This window comes from Rhincodon typus, chromosome 12 (assembly GCF_021869965.1).
Source record: "Rhincodon typus isolate 14 chromosome 12, sRhiTyp1.1, whole genome shotgun sequence".
NCBI classification, from domain to species: domain Eukaryota; kingdom Metazoa; phylum Chordata; class Chondrichthyes; order Orectolobiformes; family Rhincodontidae; genus Rhincodon; species Rhincodon typus.
In genome coordinates, this window is record NC_063343.1 from 15,496,300 (window position 1) to 15,519,789 (window position 23,490).

Sequence of the window (23,490 nt, forward strand, 5' to 3'; positions counted from 1 at the left end):
TCTAATTATTCTATCTAACAGCCTGATTTGAAATAGCATACTGTGCAACCTGCTATTTCAGCTAAAAATCTTCCTCAGCCATTTTAAGTCAGCTGAAAACCATTTTCAGCCACATTTTTGTTTACATCAAGCATGGCAGCTCTAATAGAAGTCAATGTGAAGGGGGAGGTCAGTATGTGATCGGGGCATCAGTGTAAGTAATTGGCAGGTGTTAGTGTGGAGGGGTGTCAATGTGAGGGGAAAGGCCAGTGTGGGGATGTTGGTGTGTGGGGTGTCAGTGTGAGGGGTATCAGTGTTTGGGGGGAGGGAGGTCAATGTGAGGGGGGAGGGACAGTGGGAACAATTGGAGTGGGTGAGGCTCTGATACTGGCAGACCCTCCCAACTCAAGAAGGACTGAGTCTGTTCTCGGTCTGTATTGTGGCACTGGTCAGACACCAGGCGAAAGGATATACTTGAATCTCACCTGAGCAGGTATGGTTTATTTGGTTTGAGAATCATGGAAATTTACAGCACTCAAGGAGGCTGTTCAGCCCATTGTCTGCACTGGTCAACAAGCAACCATTCAGTCAAAAGTCCAGCTCTTGGTCTATAGCCATGTAGATTCCAGCATTTAAGTGTATTTCCAAGATGTTTTAATGATTGTGGAGACTTCTGTTTCTACCTTGCTTTCAGGTAGTCAGTTTTAGATCTCTACCACTCTCTGCTGACAACATTTCTCCTCAAATTCCTTCAAAACCTCCCTCTCTTGGGCCCCTTGTTATGGGTACAGCAGCCAAGTAAAATATTTCCTTTCTTTTCACTGTATTCAGACCTCTCATAATTTTATACTCTGCAATTAAATCTCCCCTTAGCCTCCTGTGTTCTGAAGAAAATTAGCTCAGTCTTTCCCATTCTTTCTTGTCACAAAAATTCTCCTGCCCCGCAACATCCATGTAAGTTTCCTATGAGCCCTCTGGAATCCAATAACATCTTTCCAGCTGTGGTCTAACAGAAATTTTATACAGTTCCATAGCTTGCTTCAGATCTGACATACCCTGTCCTAACAGATGATACATAGGGGATAGGGTGTAATGGGTCAAGCTCAGAGACTCAAGCTCAGAATATGTTTCTCACCCAATGTGTACAGGTGGAGACAATTGGCGATGCATACATGGTAGTTGCAGGAGTCCCAGAAAAAACCAAATATCATGCCCACAACATCTGTGACATGGCTCTAGACATGGTTCGGTCAATAGATCACCTCAAAGATCCATCCACTGGGAATAATATCCAAATCCGTGTTGGTGAGTCTGCCACTGCAGGGGAAATGGATTGCTGTGAATTAGGAAGTACTGATTAGTGGGAGTGGAGCATTGGAAATTATCATGGAAATTTAGGAGGAATTGATGGGAATGTGAGGAATGGTTAGTGAGAATGTTTGGAATGATTGGTTGGGATGGGAATGTTTAATGTGAATATGGAATGTCTGAAGGGAGTGGGAATGATTAGTGGGTGTGGGGAATATTGGGAATGATGGGTGGAGGTGGAAATGTTTTTTGGTAGTGGGAATGATTGGTGGGAGTCAGAATATTGGGAGTTATTGGCAGGATTGGAAATATTTTGAGGGACTTGAAGTATCGAGAATGATAGGTGGAAGTGCAGATAATGTGAGAGTCCAGTCAATACATGGGAGTGTGGATAAAGTGGTATAGAGGATGTTTGGTGGGATTGGGAATTTTGATGGGAATAGGAATTCTTGGTGGAAGTGGGGAATGCTGAGAATTTTTTATAATAGAATCCCTACAGCGTGAAACCAGGCCCTTCGGCCCAACAAGTCCACACCGACCCTTGGAGCATCCCACCCACACCATCCCCCTATAATCCACCTAGTCTACACATCCCTGAACACTACAGGCAACTTTAGCATGGCCAATCCACCTAACCTGCACATCTTTGGACTGTGGGAGGAAACCAGAGCACCCAGAGGAAACCCACGCAGACATGGGGAGAATGTGAAAACTCCACACAGACAGTCGCTCAAGGGTGGAATCAAATCCAAGTCCCTGGCACTGTGAGGCAGCGGTGCTAACCACTGAGCCACCGTGCTGCCCTGGAATGTTAGGTGAGAGCTGAAATGTTCGATGGGAATGCAATGTTGGAAATGATTTGGGGAAGTGTAGATAATAGGTGGGAGTGTGGACACGAGGTGGTACAGAATGGCAGTGCAGGAGTAGGCCATTTGGCCCTTCGAGCCTGCACCACTATTCAATATGATCATGGCTGATCATGCAATTTCAGCATCCACTTCTCTCTCTATTCTTTGATCCCTTTAGCCGCAAGGGCCACATCCAACTCCCTCACTTATATCTAAAGAACTGGCCTCAACAACTTTGTGGTTCTGCAGGTTTAGGGCAGCACGGTGGCTCAGTGTTTAGCCCTGCTACCTCACAGTGCCAGGGACCTGGGTTCGATTCCACCCTTGGGTGACTGTCTGTGTGGAGTCTGCACATTCTCCCCATGTCTGCTTGGGCTTCTTCCAGGTGCTCCAGTTTCCTCCCACAGTCCAAAGATATGCAGGCTAGGTGGATTGGCCATGCTAAAGTGCCTGTAGTGTTCAAGGTTGTGTAGATTAGGTGGCTTATAGTAGAAGGGTCTGGGTGAGATGCTCAGAGTCGGTGTGGACTTGTTGCATCGAAGGGCCTGTTTCCACACTGTAGGGATTCTATGATGAATGGGTCACAATGCTGTGAGTAAAGAAATTCTTTGTCGTCTCAATCCTGAATGTCTTACCCACTATTCTTAGACTGTGACCCCTAGATCTGGACTTCCCCAACATTGGGAACATTCTTTCCCCATCTAGCCTGTCCAATCCCATCAGGATCTTATACATTTCTATGAGATGCCACCTCATTCTTCTAAATTCCAGTGAGTACGAGCCCATTCGATCCAATCTTTCTTCATATCTGCTATTGGGGATGGTTTAAACAAATACGGCATGGGGATGGGAACCAATTCAGGATGTCAGAGGGAAGTAAAGTGGGGACAGAAACAAAAGGCAGTAAGGAGACAAAAGTGAAGGTGGAAGGTAGAGAAAGCAAAGACAAAAATCAAAAAGAGCCACATTTCACAATGATTCCAAAAGGGCAATAAATGTAAAAAAAAAAGAGCCTGAAAGCTATGTGTCTCAATGCGTCATTTATAATAGGGTGGATGAATTAACTGCGCAGACCGTTATTAATGGATATGATGTAATTTGGATCATGGAGACCTGGCTTCAGGGTGACAAAGGATGGGAAGTCAACATCCAGGGATATCCAATTTTCAGGAAAGATAGATGGAAAGATGGATGGAAAAGAAAGGGAGGTGGGGTAGCATTGCTGGTTAAGGAGTAGATTAATACAATAGTAAGGGAGGATATTAGCCTAGATGATGTGGATTCTGTATGGGCGGGGTTGTGGAACACCAAGGGGAGAAAAAATGTTAGGGAGTGTTATGTACAGACCACCAAATAGTCATTGTGAGGTTGGGGATGGTATCAATTAGATTATTAGAGATGCGTGCAGTCAAGGTACAGCAGTTATTATGATTGACCTCAATCTGCGTATTGGTTGGACTGACCAAAGTGGTAGTAATGCAATGGAGGATTTCCTGGAACGTATGAGGGATGGTTTCCTTGACCAATATGTCGAGGAACCAACCAAACTGGACATTGTGCAACAAGAGACGATTAATTAGCAATCTTGTGGTCCAAGATCCTTTGGGGAAAGTGTGATCACATTATGGTAGAATTCTTCATTCAGGTGGAGAATGACACAGTTAAATCTGAGACTAGGGTCCTGAATTTAAAGAAAGCTAACTTTGATGGTATGAGGCATGTATTGGCTAGAATAAGGCAGCCAAGGATACTTAAGGGGTTGACGGTGGATAGGCATTAGTAGACATTTAAAGAACACATGGATGAACTTCAACAATTGTACATCCCTGTCTGGCGTAAGAGTAAAACAGGGAAGGTGGCTCAAGCATGACTAACAAAGGAAACCAGGGATAGTATTAAAGCCAAAGAGGAGGCATATAAATTGGCCAGAAAAAAAGCAGCAAACCTGAGGACTGGGAGAAATTTAAAATTCAGTAGAGGAGGACAAAGGGTTGAATTCAGAAGGGGAAAATAGAATACGAGAGTAAGCTTGTGGAAAACATACAAACTGACTACAAAAGCTTCTATAGATATGTGAAGAGAACAAGACTGGTGAAGAAAAATGTTGGTCCCTTACAGTTAGAATCAAGTGAATTCATAATGGACAAGAAAGAGATGGAAGACCAGTTGAACAAATACTTTGGATCTGTCTTCAGTAAGGAGGACACAAATAATCTTCAGGAAATGCTAAGGGACAGAGGGTCAAGCATGATGGAAGAACTGAAGAAAATCCTTATTAGTCAGGAAACCATATTGGGGAAACTGATGGGATTAAAACCCAGGACCTGAGGCTTTGCATCCCAGAGTACTTGAGGAAGTGGCTCTCATAATAATGGACAATTCGGTGGTCATTTTCTTGCATTCTATATACTCTGGATGAGTTCCAGTGGACTGGAGGATAGCTAATGCAATCCCACTTTTCTAAAAAAAAAACAAAAGGACAGATAAAACATGCAATTTTAGGCCGGTTAGCCTGACATCAGTGGTGGGAAAAGTGGTGAAGTCAATTATTAAGAATGTAATAACTGAGCATTTGAAAAGCAGTGACAGAATCAGCCCAAGTCAGCATAGATTCATTAAGGGAAATCATGCTTGACAGATCTTCTGGAATTTTTCAAGAATGTGACCAATAGAGTGGACAAGGTTGAATCAGTAGATGTTGTATATCTGGACTTTCAAAAGGCTTTTCACAAGGTCCCATGCAAGAGATTAGGAAGTAAAATTAAAGCTCATGGTATGAAAGGTAATGTATTGACATGGACTGAGAACAGATTGGTAGACCGGAAGCAGAGAGTTGGAATAAACAGGTCCTTTTCAGAATAGCAGGCAGTGATGAGTGGGGTGCCACAGGGTTCAGTGCTGGGATCCAAGATGTTCATAACATATTAATGATTTGTATGAAGGAATTGAATGCAATATCTCCAAATTTGCAGATGACACTAAGCTGGGTGGCACTGTGTGCTGTGAGGAGGATACTAAGAGGCTGCAGAGTGACTTGGACAGACTAGCTGAGTGGGCAAATAATTGGCAAATGCAATATAATGTCAATAAATGAGAGGTTAAGCACTTTGGTGGCAAAATCAGGAAGGCAGATTATTTGAATGGTGGCAGTTTAGGAAAACATGAGGTGCAACGAGACCTGGATGTCATGGTGGAACAGTCACTGAAGGTTTGCATGCAGGTACAGCAGGCAGTGAGGACATGATAGCCTTCATAGCAAGAAGATTTGAGTATAGGAGTAGGGATGTCTTGCTGCAGCAACTATACAGGGTCTTAGTGAGGCCACACCTTCAGTAATGTATGCAGGTTTGGTCTCCTATTCTGAGGAAGGACATTCTTGATATTGAGAGGGTCCAGCGAAGGTTCACCAGACTGATTCATGGGATGGCAGAACTTGTATATGAAGAAAGACTGAATCGACTGGGTTTGTACTTGCTGGAATTTAGAAGAATGAGGGGGCATCTCATAGCAACATATAAAATCCTGATGGAAATGGACAGGCGAGAAGTGGGAAGAATGTTCCCAATGCTGGGGAAGTCCGGAACAGGGAGACAGTCTAAGAATAAGGGGTAAGACATTCAGGACCGAGATGAAGAAGAATTTGTGAGAATCTGTGGAATTCTCTCCCACAGAAAGCTGTTGGGGCTAGTTCTTTAGATATATTCAAGAGGGAGCTGGATGTGGCCCTCACAGCTAAAGGGATTGAGGGGTATGGAGAGAAAGTGGGAATGAGATACTGAAATTGCATGATCAGCCATAATCATATTGAACATAGAACAGTACAGGCCCTTCAGCCCTCGATGTTGTGCTGACCTATTACCCTACTAAGATCAATCTACCCTGCATACCCTACATTTTACTATCCTCTATGCGCCTATCCAAGAGTCGCTTAAAAGTATCTGACTCCACTACCACTGCCGGCAGCGCATTCCATACGCCCACCACTCTGTGTGAAGAACCTACCTCTGACATCTCCCCATACCTTCCTCCAATCACCTTAAAATTATGCCCCATCATAATCATCATTTCCGCCCTGGGAAAAAGTCTGTGACTATCCACTCTATCTATGCCTCTCATCATCTTGTAAACCTCTATCAAGTCAGCTCTCATCCTTCTTCCCTCCAATGAAAAAAGCCCTAGCTCCCTCAACCTTTCTGCATAAGACCTGCCCTCCAGTCCAGGCAGCATCCTGGTAAATCTCCTCTGCACCCTCTCTAAAGTTTCCACATCGTTCCTATAATGACTGAACACAATATTCCAAGTGTAATATTGAATGGTGGTGCAGACTTGAAAGGCTAAATGGCCAACTTGTGCACCTATTTTCTATGTTTACCTGCTGGCTGTGACATTACACTTGAATTTCCCTCTACTTCTCCTTTGCCCTCATGCTTTCAGCAGCTGCAGTAGTTCATTCCTCCTCTGACTGCCTTACCTTGTTGCTGATTGCCGTCTCCACCAAAGCCTGATATTCACCAAAGACTACACTTAAATCTCCAGCAGCACATCAACCGTAAAGCAGCCCTTCTCAAAATAGCCACTCCAAAAATGGCCACTCCATTATAGCTTGCCTCCCTTTTATTCACTCCGGGCAATCGCTGGTTATTGAGCCGACTCCACCCAGAATCTTCCTCTGCCACTTCTCAGCAGATCCCTCTGTTGGATGCTTTTGCACCATCCACTGACACCAGCTCTTCTGTGCTCCCCTGCCCGGTCATGTTGAATGTTTGGTGGGAGTGGGAGTTCTTGGTCAGTGTGGGGAATGCTGGGAATGATAGGTGGGAGTGGAAATGGAAATGTTAGGAATGGTAGGTGAGAGTGCAAATAATAGATGGTATTGGGAGTGTTTAGTGGGAGTTGGATTGTTGGAAATGATTGGTGGGAATGGGAATGTTTGGTGGGAGTGAGAATGTTTGTGGAAGGGGAAAACGTTGGGAATAATAGGTAGAAGTGGAGATGATAGACGGCATTGGAGATGTTTGATGAGAGTTGAAATGATTAGAGAGTGGGAATGTTGGGAATGATTTCTTGGAGTCCCACCGAGTTCCCAGTCTCACCTCCTGTTTGTCTCCTTGATCAGGTGTCCACTCTGGGATGGTAGTGGCAGGTGTGGTGGGTCACAGGATGCCACGTTTTGGACTGTATGGAGACACTGTCCACTCAGCATCAGCCATGGAGAGTAATGGCAAGGTAAGTCTTCAGCAGCTCGAACAGTTCACCATCTCCTTTCTTCAAGGAAATACAGTGTGTAGCCTGTTCTTGCAATGTAGCCCTTTCTACTTGGTACTACTTTGGTTAATCTGCACTGCCTCTTCTCCCGGATATGTACATCTTTCCTGAACTGCTGTGTCTACAAGTGAATACTGCACTGTTCTGTTTTTGAATACTTAAGTCTCTTTGTGTTCGTTGTGATGATCACAGCTAACGGTAATACTGAACAAGTCAGGTCTCAATGTGAAATTTTATTTTGTCTATTTAATTACCACGGTAGTCAGTCATTGAATGTATTCACAAGAGGCTGCTAATATACTTTTAACAAAAGAGCATAAGTTTGTCACACAAAGAAAAAAGGGTTAAAACTATATATAATGACAATTTTGAAAGGTATCATAAACAGCAAAAAGAAAGATTCATCCTATTTTCCCAGAATGCCCTTTAGAGACAACCAACTCCAGTGAAGTGTCACTCCCATTCTTCACCTTAAAATTTGTTTGATTGACAAAGTCACCAGTGTTACATTTCTGTGACTTGCTGCACAGAGACTATACACAGGCTAACTCATTGACTTTTCTCATTGAGCTCCAAGGAAAAATTCAGGGCTTTCGCCAGCTACTTTGACTATTTTAAAGCTGTTGAACAGTACTTCTTCCAATGTGGATCTATTCATCTGAATTGAATCTGCTTCTGTCTCTCTCTAGGTCACAATTCTTAACTGAGTAAGCACTTCAGCAATTATCCCAGCAGATTGGGGGCAGCATGGTGGCTCAGTGGTCAGCACTGCTGCCTCACAGTACCAGGGACCCAGGTTCAATTCCACCCTCAGGTGACTGTCTGCGTGGAGCTTGTGCATTCTCCGGGTGCTCCAGTTTCCTCCCACAGTCCAAAGATGCTAAATTGCCCATAGTATTCAGGGATGCCTAGATTAGGTGGGATACTCTGAGGGTCAGTGTAGACTTCTTAGGCCAAAGGGCCTGTCCCCACACTGTAGGGAGTCTATGATTATAGACTGTCTACTCATTTTGTAAAATTTTTTTTATAGGCTGGGGAAATTCCATGAAAGCCCCTATTTTTGCTTCTCTAGGTGCCATTTGGCCTTGTGCCAAATGTGGTTCAATTTTTTTTATTCCAAATAGAATGACTTTACATTGATAAAGTCCATCCAGTGTTGGACAAAAGCTGATATTTCTCTGGCTGTTATCAATGAATGGAACTTGCCAGTTTCTTTTCACATGCAAATTTTTGTAAAAAAACATGCTTTTCTAATTTTCTCACTACAATTCTTCTATTGTGGAATCAAATATGAATTCATTTTTATTAGCATGTTGACTTTGCATTAATCTATACATAATTGCTGTGATCCAGCTGGTGGTACTGGCACCATCACAGTAGGTAAACTTCAACTCCTGTGACTCAGGTTAATAATATCAAGTTCAAGTTCATGATGGACAATGATCTCTTCTCTCACTTGACAGAAATGCTGAGATCCATTCAAGATGGGCAAAAAACACTGACCTAGTCAACAATACCCACACCCCATCCACAAATTCTAAGAGTCCATAAGGATGTCTGTTTTTAAAAATGGAAAACACATCCCCTACATTAAACTTTGGCTGCAGATGAAGTCATCTACTGGCCTAATTACAAAAAGTGATTAGTGTGTCTAAAAAAGCTTATGGAAGTAATTTTGACACTTTCTGGGTGATAGCAAAATATTTCACTGTCTTAAGCACTTCTGCGTTATCCAATCTGACCGAACAAAGATCAGTACAGCACAGGAAGAGGCCTTTTGGCCCACCAAACCTCTGCTGCTACATGACACCTTTCTAAACTAAAAATCTTTTGCCTCTACATGGTCCGTATCCTTCTATTCCCTGCCTATTCATGTATCTTTGTCAAGATTCCTCTTAAGTGTTGCTACCACATCTGCTTCTATCACCTCCCCTGTCAACACATTTCAGGCACTTACCACGCTCTGTGTAAAACAAAACCTGCCTCACATCTCCTTTAAAAAATTTCCCTCTTTTATCTTATGGAACCAATTGATAAACTAATTGATATTTCAACCCTGGGAGAAAAATTTCAATTAACCATCATTACAACAGGGGAATGGCTGAACCCCTTTGATAGTTAAACCAAAACACAAGCCCCGATCTGCTATGATGGAATTAGAGGTTCCCTTCAATTAATTACCCCCAAAAGACCCAGAGAAGCTCACCTTTCCCCTCATAATCTATCAAAAAGTGGTTAAAAGAAAGAAAATCCTTGATCTCCACGTTATAAATAACAAGAAAATTTATTTAACCCAACAATCAACAAGTTAATAAAATTACTAACAAACTGACAATTCCCTCTAAGATTACTACCTACTTCCTAACTGGTCTGAATTCTACTGGAATCCTGTTTAAATAAACATAAGTCCCACTAACATAAACCCAATTAATAAGAAACAATAAATTATAACTTAATCTTTCCAAGTCTGCACAGACTGTCTTCTGGAATATTCCATCATCTCCAGTCTTTTCACAAACACCTTTCCATCCATTAATTCTGCTGTCAGGAATGTTTTATCTCTATAATTTCTTCAATGAAGACTTTGAGCTAAAATACCATGGTACCTTTGATTACTTATATGGGCTTTCTCTAAGAGCTGAATGGTGCTAACTCAAACAGGCAACAGATGGCTCTTTTCAATTTTCCAAATGCCCTTGTCTTATATACCTGAAATGACATAATCAAATTTTTATAATATGATTGGTTCCAGGTTGTCAACACCATCAGTTTTAAATTCAATTGGCTTTCTGTTTCTAGGTGCTTTGTTTAAATTAGTTGGCCAAATTTAAACTTGTTGTCTTGGAAAAAAAATGCTTCTTGGCTGTTGTATACAAAATGTTTCCATTTGGGCACTCTCTGTGTACCGACATTTATAAACTTCCAAGCACAGTCAAAGCGCAAGGTCTTAAAGGGACCATGGCACTCTTTTCACCACCATCATTTTTATCAATACATTCTAACTTCCTGCCTTCCAATTCATGGATTGTCTACCCAACTTCATAACACCATTTGTACCCATTCCTCTCATAATTTTGCCCCTCTGTTTCCAATGTTCAAATGAAAACAAAACCAAGTTTGTCCAATCTCTCCTCATAGCTAATAGCCTCCAAAGCAGGCAACACTCTGGTAAACCTTTTCTACACCCTCTCAAAAGCCTAGGTAGTGAGGCGACTAGAACTGGCGCACACTCCAAATGTGACCTAACGAAACAGTTCTTTACAACTGCAACATGACTTATCAGTTTTTATACTCTAGGCCCCAACTGATGAAGGCAATATGCCTTCTTGACCACCTTATCCACTTGTGGGTAACTCAATCAAGTGTGTGAGACATGACTTCCCATGAACAAAAATATGCTGCCTATTGCTAATAAGCCCATATATTTCCAAATATGAGTAAATCCTGTCCCTTAGAATCTTTTCTAATAATTTCCCTACCACTGATTCAAGGCTCACTAGCCTGTAATTTCTTGGATTGTCCCTGTTGCCCTTCGGAAACAAAGGAACAATATTGGCTATTCTCCAGTCTTCTGGGACCTTGCCTGTAAAGAGGATACAAAGATTTCGTATATGGTCCCAATATTTCCTCCAGCACCTCCCTCAGAATTCTTGGATTGATCCCATCAGGTCCTGGGGATTTAACTACCTTAATGCTTTTCAAAACATCTAACACTCCTCCTTTTTCATATTGCATGCCTCAGAATATCAAAATACCTATCTCTGAACTCACCTTTTCCTTTATGAGGTGGAAGTGCGATGTTGGACTGGGATGAACAAAGTCAGAAATCAGACGACACCAGGCTTATTTGAAATCACAAGCTTTTGCAGTTCAGCCCCTTTGTCAGGTGAAGTGAGAGAGAAGGACACGGGCACAGAATTTATAGGCAGAGAGATTAATGGGCAGAGAGAGCAAAAGATCATACAAATGGCATGAGTGGAGTGTCACCCCGCCAAATAATAGGTTTCTGCAGGTGATCAAGAGTGTCAGACAGTGTGAATAAAGTGCCAACAGCTGAATAACAAGCAGAGGGATGACCGATAATCTGATTAAATGAGGCAGAGAGATAATTACAAAAAAATGAGGATAAGGTGGTGCTGCAGACAAACCAAATGACTGGTATTATGGTATTATGTTATTCCAGTCATTTGATTTGTCTCCAGCACCACTTTATTTTTATTTTTAATTTTTTGCAACCTGAGCTCCCTAGTTGGACTATGTACATATTTCTTCAAGAAACCCTCCTAGATGCACCTCACAAATTTCCACCATCCAGCCCCTGGCACTAAGGGAGTTGTCAATATTGGAGATGTTAAAATCACTCACCAAAACATCCCTGTTGTTTTTACATTTTTCTATAATTTCTCCACATCTCTGTTTCTCTATCATCCAGTGCTATTGGGAGGCCTGTAGTACAATCCCATTAAAGTGATTGTACCCTTCCTATTCCTGAACTCTACCTAAATGACCTCACTAGATGAGGCCCCCCAGTACAGCTGTGATATTCTCCTTTATTAGTAATGTAACACCCCACCTCTTTTACATTCCTCTCTATCTCACCTGAAACATCTAAATCCCAGAATGTAAAACTGCCAATCTTATCCCGCTCTGAAGCAAGTCTCTGCAATAGCTACAACATCAAAATTATCTGTACTAATTCAAGGTGCCTTACCTGTCATCCTCCCCGGCATAAAACAAATACACTTCAGACTCCCCATCAGGCCATCCTCCCCCTTCCTTACTGGCTTTAATCTCTAAGACTTCCTCGGTTATTTCACATGCTGACATATCGTTCTGGTTCCCACCATCTAACCACAATAGTATAAAATCTCTTGACTGACATGAGGATTTCTTCCTTGTGGTTTGGCATTTGAATGAACAATTTTGATTCATTCTCCAATCCTTCTGATGTTTTTCATTCCCTATTTCCGTAAATATCTGTGTGTTCTGTCGGGCCTCCTTGTCATAGCATGATGTTAAAGTATAACATGACACACTCGCTGATCTTTCCACCTGTCTAGAGTACTCATTACCTAACTACATAGAACATAGAACGGTGCAGCACAGGAGCAGGCCTTCAGCCCACCATGTCAGTGCTGACCATAATATCAGTTTAAACGAATCCCATCTGCCTGAACATTGTTCATATCCCTCTATTTCCTGGCTGTTCATGTGTCTGTCCAGATACCTCTTAAACTTCACTACCCTATCAGATTCTACCATCTCCCCTGGCCACATATTCAAGGCACGTAGCACCCCTTCTGTAAAAAACTTGCCTTGCAGTCTACTTAAACTTTCCCTCTCTCACCTTAAACCTATGCCCCCCAGTACTTTTCACATTGGGAAAGAAGTCTCCAACTATCCATCGTATCCATGCCTCTCATAATTTCACATATTTCTATCAGGTCACTCCTCAGCCTCTGATGCTCAAGTGAAAACAATCCAAGTTTGTGCAAGCTCTCCTTATAGCTAATACACTGCATTCCAGGCAACACCCTGGTAAACCTCTTTTGCATCTTCTCCAAGGCCTCCACATCCTTCCTATAGTGTGGCGACCAGAACTGCACACTAAAGTCTCATAAAGCTCTAACATGATTTTCCAACATTTATACTCAATAACCCAGCCTGTGAAGGCAAGCGTGCCCAGATGCCTTTTTAGCCACCTTATCCACTCATGTTGCCACTTTTAGGAAACTGTGGACCTATACACCTAGATCCCAGGTTAGGTGGGTTAGCCATGGGAAAAGCAGTATTATGGGGATAGTGTAGGGTGGTGGGTCTGGGTAGATGCTCTTCGGAGGTTTGGTGTGGACTCGATGAGTCGAGTGGCCTGCTTCCACATTGTAGGGATTCTATGAGAATTCTAGCCGCTTGAGCATCTCTAGTTTTCATCACCACACTACCGGTGCTTCAGTTCTCTGGGCCCCAAACTCAGGAATTATTTCCCTACACTATCTTCTGTATAGAAAACTGAAAAACTTCACAAACGTACTTGGAAAATAGCTGTGAATAGGAGAGAAAAACTTAAAATAATCACTGTCATGAGGGAAAAGGTGCTTTGAAAATGATTAGACCTTAAAGCTGACAAAATCCCTGTGTCTTGAAGGCTGCAGAGGGTGTGGATGTATTCATTATAATCTCCCATAGCTCTTCAAATTCAGGAATAATCTCAGAGGATTGGAATTTAGCAAATATAGCACATTATTCAATACAGGAGGGAGGCCGGGAGTCAGAAACTGTACATCCATTAGTCTAACAATGTTGGAATCCATTATTCAGGAGATTATACTTATTTTTTGTGTATCCTACTATTTGATCAGGAACCATCAACATGGCTTTGTAAAAGGGAAATTGTATTGAACTAATTTATTTCAGGTTTTTTGATGATGTACCATTCACAGTGGATAGAGGGTAACCAATAGATATAAAAGAGACCAGAAGTTTCCGCATCTAGAACTCGCAAATGTATCACATAAATAAATTTATTAAACAATCTGGATTATGCCCAGATTTATACCAGAAACCATTTTAAGGTTATCAGCCCATCCCACAGGATGATGCATGTGTGCTAGAAGCTGCATGTATAAATATACAGGACCCTGTTTTCTGGAGGCAGGAATTTCTACATACCCAGCAAAGTTATCAAAGAAACACCATCATGTAGACCACAACTTGGCTGCACTTCCGTGGAAACACCTCAACCAATCAGAATCTATCTGTCTGATCTGAGAATGAAGATTGACAGTTTGACTTTATCTCCAAGCCAATGATGGCCCAACCAATCAGCATCTTTTTCTCATTCAGTATCAAATAGGGTCCTTTTTTCCTCTAGTCTGTTTCTTGAGTCTCAGCTCTGATGGGAGCAAGATGAAAAACTTCAACTTCTAGTCATTCCCCATGTTCAAGTTATAGAGTCACAAAATCATAGAGTCATGGAGTAATATAGCATGGGAACAGCCCCTTTGGCCCAGACGGGTCCAAGCTGACCTTGGTGCCCTTTCAGCTAGTTCTGATTGCCTGCATTTGGTCCATATCCCTCTAAACGCTTCTCATCCATATACCGATCCAAATGTTTTTAAATTGTTGCTATTAAACCTGCCTCAATCACTTTCTCCGGCAGCCCGTTCCATATGCGCCCTCTCTGCATGAAGAAGTTGCCCCTCAGGTCCTTCTTAAATCGATCCTGTTTCACCTTAAACCTATGCCCTCTAGTTTTCAATTCACCATCCCTGGGAAAAAGACTATATGCATTCGTCCTATCTATGCCCTTCATGATTTTATATATCTCAATAAGGTCACCCCTCATTCTCCTACCTTCCAAGGAATAAAGTCCTATCCTGCCCAACCTCTCCCTATAACTCAGGCCTACTAGTCCTGGCAACATCCTCGTAAATCTTCTTTGCACACTTTCCAGTTTAACTATGTCTTTCCTATAACAGGGTGATCAAAACTATACACAATACCTCAGGTGCAGCCTCACCAATGACTTATACAACTGTAAGATAATGTCCCAACCCCTGTACTCAATGCCTCAACTGATGAAGGGCAGCATGCTAAATGCTTTCTTCACCACCCTGTCCACCTGTGACATCGCTTTCAAAGAACTATGTTCTTGTACTCCTAGGTACCTCTGTTCCACAACACTCCTCAGGACTTTATCGTTTATTGTATAAGACCTTGATTTGACTTTCTAAAGTTTAACACCTCACACTTATCTGTATTGATTTGCATTTGCACATCCTCAGCCCACTTCCCCATCTGATCAAGATCCCTCTGTAATTTTTGATAACCTTCTTCTATATCAACATTACCTCCTAATTTTGTATCATCTGCAAACTTATTGATCGTGCCTTGCACATTCACATCCAGATCATTTATGTAAATAACAAAGTTCCCAGCACTAACCCCTGTGGCACACCACTAGTCACAGGTCTCCAGTCTGAGAAACAACCTTCAACTATCACCATCTGCTTCCTACCATTGAGTCAGTTTTGAATCCAATTAGCTTGCTCTCCCTAGATTTCATGCGACCTAGACTTTGTGACCAGCCTGCTGTGCCGGACATTGTCAGAGACCTTACTAAAGTCCATCTCGACAACATCCACTGCCCCACCGTCATCCATCCTCTTCGTTACCTCTTTGAAAAACTCTAAAAGATTTGTCAGACATGTCTTCCTACACACAAATCCATGCTGACTATCCCTAATCAGATCTTAACTATCCAAATGTTGGTTGATCCTGTCCCTCAGTTTCCTCTCCAATAACTTGCCTATCACTGATGTCAGGCTCACTGGCCTGTAGTTCCCTGGCTTGTCTTTGCTACCTTTCTTAAACAATGGAACAACATTAGCCACCTTCCAGTCTTCTGGAACTTCACCAGAGGCTAAAGATGAAGCAAAAATCTCTGTAAGGACCTTTGCAATTTCTTCCCTAGTCTTCCACAACATTCAAGAATGGACTTGATCAGGCCCAAGGGATTTATCCACCTTAATGTGTTTTAAGGCTGCAAACACCTCCTCTCTGGTAGCTTGTATGTGGTCCAAGACATCCCTACATGTTTCCCTTATTTCCTTAGCATCCATGATTGTCTCCTCAGTAAACACTGAGGAGAAATATTCATTAAAAATCTGCCCCATCTCCTGTGGTTCCACACATAGATGGCCATGCTGATCTTTAAGAGGACCTATTCTATCCTTAGCTACCCTCTTACTCTTAATATAGCTATAGAACCTCTTGTGATTATCTTTAACCTTATTTGCCAGATCCATCTCATACCCTCTTTTTGCTCCTCTGATTTCCGTCTTGAGTGTGCTCCTACACTTTTTATAGTCATTTAGGGATTCACTTGAGCCAGATAGCTTAAACCCAATGTATGCTTTCTTCTTTTTCCTGACCAGTGCCTTAATATCCCTTACTGTCCCTGGACTCTTGATATGAAACTTTTAAAAGCCTCCCATTTGCCAGTCGTTCCTTTTCCTTCAAACAGACTCACCCAATCGACCTCTGCTAGATTCTGCCTAATGGCCCCAAAATTGGCCCTGCTCCAGTTCAGCACCTTAACCTGTGGACCTGTCCTATCTTTTTCCACAACTATATTAAAATTAAGAGAATTATAGACACTGGACCCAAAGTGTTCTCCGAATGACACTCCAGTCCTTGCCTGACCTTCTCCCCCGAAGAGAAGGGCAAGTGTTGCACCCTCCCGAGTAGGGCCCTCTACATATTAATTTAGGAAACTTTTTTGGACACATTTGACAAATTCCACCCACCCAGGCCTTTTACACTGTGGGTGGACCAGCCAATACAGAGGAAATTAAAATCCCCAACCAATACTACACTATCATCCCTACAGATAACTGCAATCTCTCTACATATCTGTTCCTCTAGTCCCTGCTAGCTCTTTTGGGGGTCTCTAATACAGTCCCAACAGAGTGACCATCCCCTTCTTGTTTCTAAGTTCTAACCATACGGCCTCATTTGATGACTCCTTACGAATATCCTCTGTAAGCACTGTTGTTATGTCTTCCCTTATCGAAAGGTCAACTCCCCCTCCTCGCTTACTTGTACTTCTGTGACGCCTGCAGCTTCTGTATCCTGGAACATTGAGCTGCCAATCCTGCCATTCTCTCAGCCAGGTTTCTGATATGGCTATAATATCCCAGTCCCCACAGCCAATCCATGCTCTGAGCTCATCTGCCTTACCAGTCAAGCCTCGTACGTTGAACTAAATGCAATTTAAACTAGAAGTCTTTTCCCTCCCTTTACTGTGCCCCTGGCTATCCTGACTAGTAAACTTGCTCTTGACAGCTAAGGTATTTTCACCTGACTTCTTGATGGCCCCTCCCTTATTCAGAGTCCCAGCCACCTGCCAAACTAGTTTAAACCGTCCCGGGTAACACTAGCAGGTCTCCCCGTGAGGATATTGGACTCCCTCCGGTTCAAGTACAACCAATCCCTTTTGTACAGCTCACCTCTACCCCAGAAGAGATCCCAATGATCCATGAACTGAAAACCCTGCTCCCGACACCAACTCCTCAGCATTGCATTCATCTGGCCTATCTTTCTATTTCTATCCTCACTGGCGGGTGGCACTGGGAGTAATCCAGAGATCACTACCCTTGAGGTCCTGTTTTTTTAACTTCTTACCTAATTCCCTATACCCATTTTGCAGGACCCCATCCCTTTGTCTACCTATGACATTTGTACTGATGCGCGCAATGACCTCTGGCTGTTCACCCTCCTCCTTCAGAATGTTCTGCAACTGGTCAGAGACATCCTTGACCCTGGCACCCGGGAGGCAACACACCATCCTGGTGTGTCTTCTACGGCCACAGAATCTCCTGTCTGTCCCCCTCACAATTGAGTATCAAGCAGTTCTTTCTAAGAGACACTTCCTAAAGGGCCATGTCATAGATTGTTCCATAAGTTAAAAGGGTATGATATAGTGTGTAACATAATTATCATGGATATGGGATTGGTCCATGAACAAGAAGCAGAGTTAGGATAAAGGGGTCTCTTTTGGGTTGAAAAGATGCAATGACTGAGTTCTACATGGATGAATGCTGGGTCTTCAGCCATTAACAATCTTTTACTATTGTCTTCTTGCTAAATTTGACAATGACACCAAAATAGATGGGAAAGTAAACTTATCAAGAAGAGGCTGAGTATTTACAAAGGGATATGAACAGTTTAAGTGAATAGGCAAAATTTAACAGTTGGAATATCATGCGTGTATCTGTGAGAAATTGTCCATTTTGACAGGGAGAACAGAAAAGCAACATATTATTTAAATAGACAGAGATTGCAGAACTCTGGGGTACTGAGGGATCTGTGTGTCCTAGCTCATGAATCACATGAAGTTAGTATGCAGGTACGTCAAATGATTAGGAAGGTAAATGTTAACATTTATTGTAAGGGAAATAGAATATAAAGTAGGAAAGCTTTACTGCAGCTCTACAAGTTCTTAGTTAGTCCACATCTGGAGTACTGTGTACAATTTTGATCACTTTATTTGAAAATAAAATATATAATTGCTTGAGATGCAGTTTATGGAAGTTTCACTTGACTCATTCTTTGGGTCATGGAGTCATACAGCACAGAAGTGTCTGCACCAACCCATCTACATTAATCCCATTTCTCCAGAGGTCGAAGGGAATTGTCTTCTGATCAAATGTTAAGCAGATTAGATGTATATCTTTTGGAGTTTAGAAGAATGAGAGGTGATCTTATTGAAACACTTAAGGTTTGAAAGGACTTGGCAGAGTGGATGCTGAGAGGATGTTTCTGTCATGGGGGGAATTAGGATCAGGAGGCATAGTTTAAGAATAAAAATCGCTCCTTTAAAAGAAGAGATTCTTTTCTTTGAGTTGTTAGTCAGTGAAACTCTTTTCCCATAAGGTAGTTGAAGCTAAGTCTTTAAAATTACAGATTTTTGATAGAGAAAAGAGTCAAGGATGATGGGGAAAGTCAGGAAAGTGAGAATGCAGCAAGGTCAGTCATGATCTTATCAAATAGTGGAGTAGGCTTGAAGGGTTAAACGGCCTTCTCCTGCTCCTACGTTTTACACTTCCTGCCTCTTAATCTCACTTCCCACCATGAAGCCACACCATAAAACTGACCTCTTCTACAGGGTCTTTGGTCATCTGGCTTAATATCACTATCTTGGCTCAGGCTCTGTTGAAATATTTCAATCTGTAAAAAACCCAGTATAAGTCAAAGTTGTTGTTGACTCTTAAAGGCAAAATGAGGAGATACTGCAACAGTCATTGCTATGTTTTCCAATGTACATCATGGTGCAGTCAGTGTGTCCCTTTCTATGCAGTAGGTGGCAACTTAGACACAATGGATGGCACTCTAGATGAAAGTAACTCTGCAACTTTTGTACATTGTTTTCTTTCCCTTAATGCTCTGCTCTGTTACTGTGAATTAATTCTGAATTGCTCTAGCGTTACAGTGCTGTGTAACACTATTGTCATGAATTACAATGCTGAATTACTTTGTTACGGTGAATTACATATTCATACGAGCAAATAAACTGGCCTTTTGCTTTGCCACATCTATGCTGATGAACAAACACTTAACTATGACTTGGGTGTGAATGTCAAATGTTTAATTCGTAAATGTGCAGATTGCACAAAAATTGGTGTTGGTAGTGAGGAGGATGGTTTCAGGTTACAGTCCAACATTGATCAGCTGGCAAATTGGGATGGTGATCATTACTCTAAGTTTCAAAATCATTATGGAAAGGGATAAAGAAAATGCAGAAGTTAAGTGTCTTAACTGGAGGAAGGCCAATTTCAATCTTGAGACAGGATCTGGCAAATGTAGACTGGTAGCAGCTACTAACACATAAGTCTACATCTGGAAAGTGAGAGTGTTTTAAAAGTAGTTTCATGAGAATTCAGGGCCAGCATATTCCTCTAAAAGTGAAGGGCAAGGGCAGCAAATCCAAGGGTATCGCGAGTTTGAAAAGTAAAAAAAGGAAGCTTATGTCAGGTACAGTGCATTAAAAACAGGGGAAGCCCTTCAAAAGTATAGAGAGTGTAGGGGTTCTATAAAAAGGAAATTAGGAGGGCAAAGACAGTCCACAAAATATCTTTGACAGATGGGATTTATAAGTATAAGTACATTTTATAAGTATACTAAGAGTGGCAGGATTCCAGGGAAAGGGTGGGATCCATTAGATACCAATGAAGCAACCTGTTCGTGGAGCCAGTGGACATGGGTCAGGCCTTAAATGTTTACTTCTCATCTGTATTCACAGAGTAAAGACATTGTAACCAGGGATTTCAGTTTGGATGGTCAGGTTCTAGAACATGTAATATTAGTAAGGAGGATCTATTAGATGTATCAACTGGCATACAGGTGCATTAAACCCAGGGCCTGATGTAAAGTAACAAAGTCAGGTCCTTTGCGGAGTTATCTATTACTTTATTAGCCACAAGCAATGTGACAGATGACTTGAGAATATCTTATATAGTTCTTTTGTCCAAGATGAGAAGCAGAGATAGGCAAGGTAATTATACTGGCCAGTTAGTCTGATGTCAGGGAAATTATTGGAAAAAGTTCATAAGGACAGGATTAAACAACGCTTGGAAATGTAGGAATTGATCAGGGATAGTCAGCACGGATTTTATGGAGGGAGTGATTAAGTTTTATGAAAGGTGACTAAATATATGATCATAGAATCCCTACAGTGTGGAAACAGGCCCTTCAGCCCAACAAGTCCACACTGACCCTCAGAGCATCCCATCCACCTAATCTACACATTCCTGAACAGTGTGGACAATTTAGCATGGGCAATCCACCTAGCCTGCGCATCTTTGGACTGTGGGAGGAAACTGGAGTACCTGGAGAAACCCACACAGAGAACGTGCAAACTCCACACAGAAAGTCACCCAAGGGTGGAATTGAACCTGGGTTCCTGGCACTGTGAGGCAGCAGTGCTAACCACTGAGCCACTGAGCCACCGTGCCACCCTGAATGGATGAGAGTTTTTTAAAAAAAGCTTATGATGTATACTGATGACAGTAATACAGTTAATGTGGTTTACATGGACTTCTATTTGGCTTTTGACAAGGTCCCATATAGAAGGTTGGTCCAAAAGATGAGTGCCCATGGTACCCAAGGCAAGTTGGTAAACTGGATTCAAAACTGGCTTACAAATAGCAGGTGATGGTGGAGGCTGTTTTTGTAATTGAAGCCTGTGACCAGCAGTGTACCATAGGGATCGATGCTAGAATTCTTGACATTTGTTATGTATGTTAACAACTTGGACATTAATGTAGAAGGTTTAATTAGTAAGCTTGCATATGACACAAAAAGTTGTGCTGTTGTTGATTGTGAGGAGGATTGTCTGAGGCTACCGTCTGATATTGCTGGTAATTTGGTCAGAGCAATGGTAGATGGAATTTAATTCTGATAAGTATGGGGTGATGCATTTTGGGAGATCTAATAAGGGAAGAATACAAAATAGTGACTGTAGCATCTCGGAGCTCTCAAGGGATACCCTACTCTTTCTAGGTAAGGAAGGAAGGATGTGTAATTGCAGCAGGAACTCTTTGTCTCCACACTTCAATGCCTCAGTGCTCCAGCAGCCTTGTTCTTAAGCTGGTGGACAGCCTTTATACTTTATGCAGGCCTGGGGTGTTGCTGAGCTCGTGGCATGTAGCGTATTCAGAGAATCATAGAATCCCTACAGTGTGGAAACGGGCTCTTCGGCCCAACAAGTCCACACTGACCCTCAGAGCATCCCACCCAGACCCATCCCCCTATAACCCACCTAATGTGCACATCCCTGAACACTAGGGGCAATTTAGCATGGCCAATCCACCTAACCTGCACATCTTTAGACTGTGGGAGAAAACCAGAACACCCGGAGGAACCCCACGCAGACACGGGAAGAATGTGCAATCTCCACACAGACAGTTACTCGAGGGTGGAATCGAACCTGGGTGCCTTTTGCTGTGAGGCAGCAGTGCTGACCAAAATGGATAAGGTGGTAAAGAAGTAGTACAGTATACTTGCCTTCATTGGTCAGGGCTTAGAGTATAAAAGTTGGCAAGTCATATTGCAGTTGTATGAGACTTTAAGTAGGTCACATTTGGAGTACTGTGTGCAGTTCTGGTCACCATAACGTAGTAAGGATTTGGAGGCTTTTGAAAGGGTGCAAAGAGGTTTACTAGGATGTTGCTCGCATTGGAGCATATTAGCTATAAGCAGAGATTGGACAAACTTGGATTGTTTTCACTAGGGCGTCAGAGGCTGAGGGGGTGACCTGACAAAAGTATATAAAATTATGAGAGGCATGGATAGAGTGGATAGTTGGAGTCTTTTTACCAGGGTGGAAATGTCAAGTACTAGACGGCATAGGTTTAAGGTGAGAAGGGGTAAGTTTAAAGGAGATATGCAAGAGAAATTGTTTACACAAAGGGTGGTAGGTGCCTGGAATGTGCTGCCAGAGGAGTGGTAGAAGCAGATATGATAGCAATGTTTAAGAGGCACTTAGACAGTCAAGAGAACAGACGGATATCGAGCATATGCAGACAGATGAGATTAATTTAGAATGGCATCATGGTCAGCACAGGCATAGACTGCTGACTGTGCTGTACTGTTCTATGTTCTGCATTTTACTGTGTTACAGTGAATCACAGTGCTGCAATACTCTGTCATTGTGGATTATACTGTGGAGTTTTCCTGTTGAGACAGCACAATATTATTGTTCCCATTCTCTGAAGTTTCAGTTGTTGTTTCAATATATAACCTTCCACCGTTATTTCCAATTCTCCTCTCAGGAGATGCACATACAGTTGAGTGGCGCCACCTACGAGCACCTTATAGACAGCCCATTCATCTTTGAGCGACGGGGCATGATAACTATAAAGGTACAGTTCTGACCACCTTCAAGGGCTCATACTGTCAATGAGGCTTGGAATTGAGATATCATCTGTTTCTAACTAAGGTCTGTCTGGCTAACATTGTGTTTAGACAATATGTTTTTCAAATGCACAAACTTTCCTGAAAGTTAGGTTTCATGAGGCAACAAGGGAGTCGTGGGGTGACTTGAATAGGTTTTAGCCAAGATTTCAATTTGCCCACAAGAAGTTGATGGGGCTGTGAACCATTTGTCATTATGCAGTTGTATCTGAGATCAGTGCATTTCCTTTGTTTAACTGGAGGATACAGGGAAGGGGAGCAGGAGGATGGCAGCCTGTATGGAGGCTCTGGACTAACATGGGTAAGTTAGGATGGGATTGGAGTGGCAGAAGTGGGTTAGGACATATAGGAATCAGGTTGGAAGAGTCAGACACCTGTAGTGGAAGTAGTGGAGACAGTCAGTCAGTTAGTACACGTGCAACACTGTAACTTTGGGTGTCTTTGTGTGTGTGACACTGTAAACGAGGCAGAGCACTGAGATTTGGACAGGGCATGGGGCAGAGAACTGGTACTGATATGTAACACTGGTCAGAGGACTGAGGCAGAGATGGTACTGGGCAGAACTTGGCACTAGGACAGAGCACTGGCCAGAGGCGAAGCACTGGACAGACACTGA

General features: G+C 42.4%; 1 protein-coding gene across 1 annotated transcript in view; it reads left to right on the forward strand.

Moving 5' to 3' along the window:
• LOC109937490 (soluble guanylate cyclase 88E-like) overlaps nt 1-23,490 on the forward strand; it is a 116,899-nt gene that overhangs the window by 73,203 nt on the left and 20,206 nt on the right. Inside the window, exons 13-15 of the mRNA XM_048603942.1 lie at nt 1,128-1,284; nt 7,252-7,361; nt 22,733-22,822. Coding sequence (XP_048459899.1) covers nt 1,128-1,284; nt 7,252-7,361; nt 22,733-22,822 — 357 coding nt within the window. The remainder of the gene's footprint in view (nt 1-1,127; nt 1,285-7,251; nt 7,362-22,732; nt 22,823-23,490) is intronic.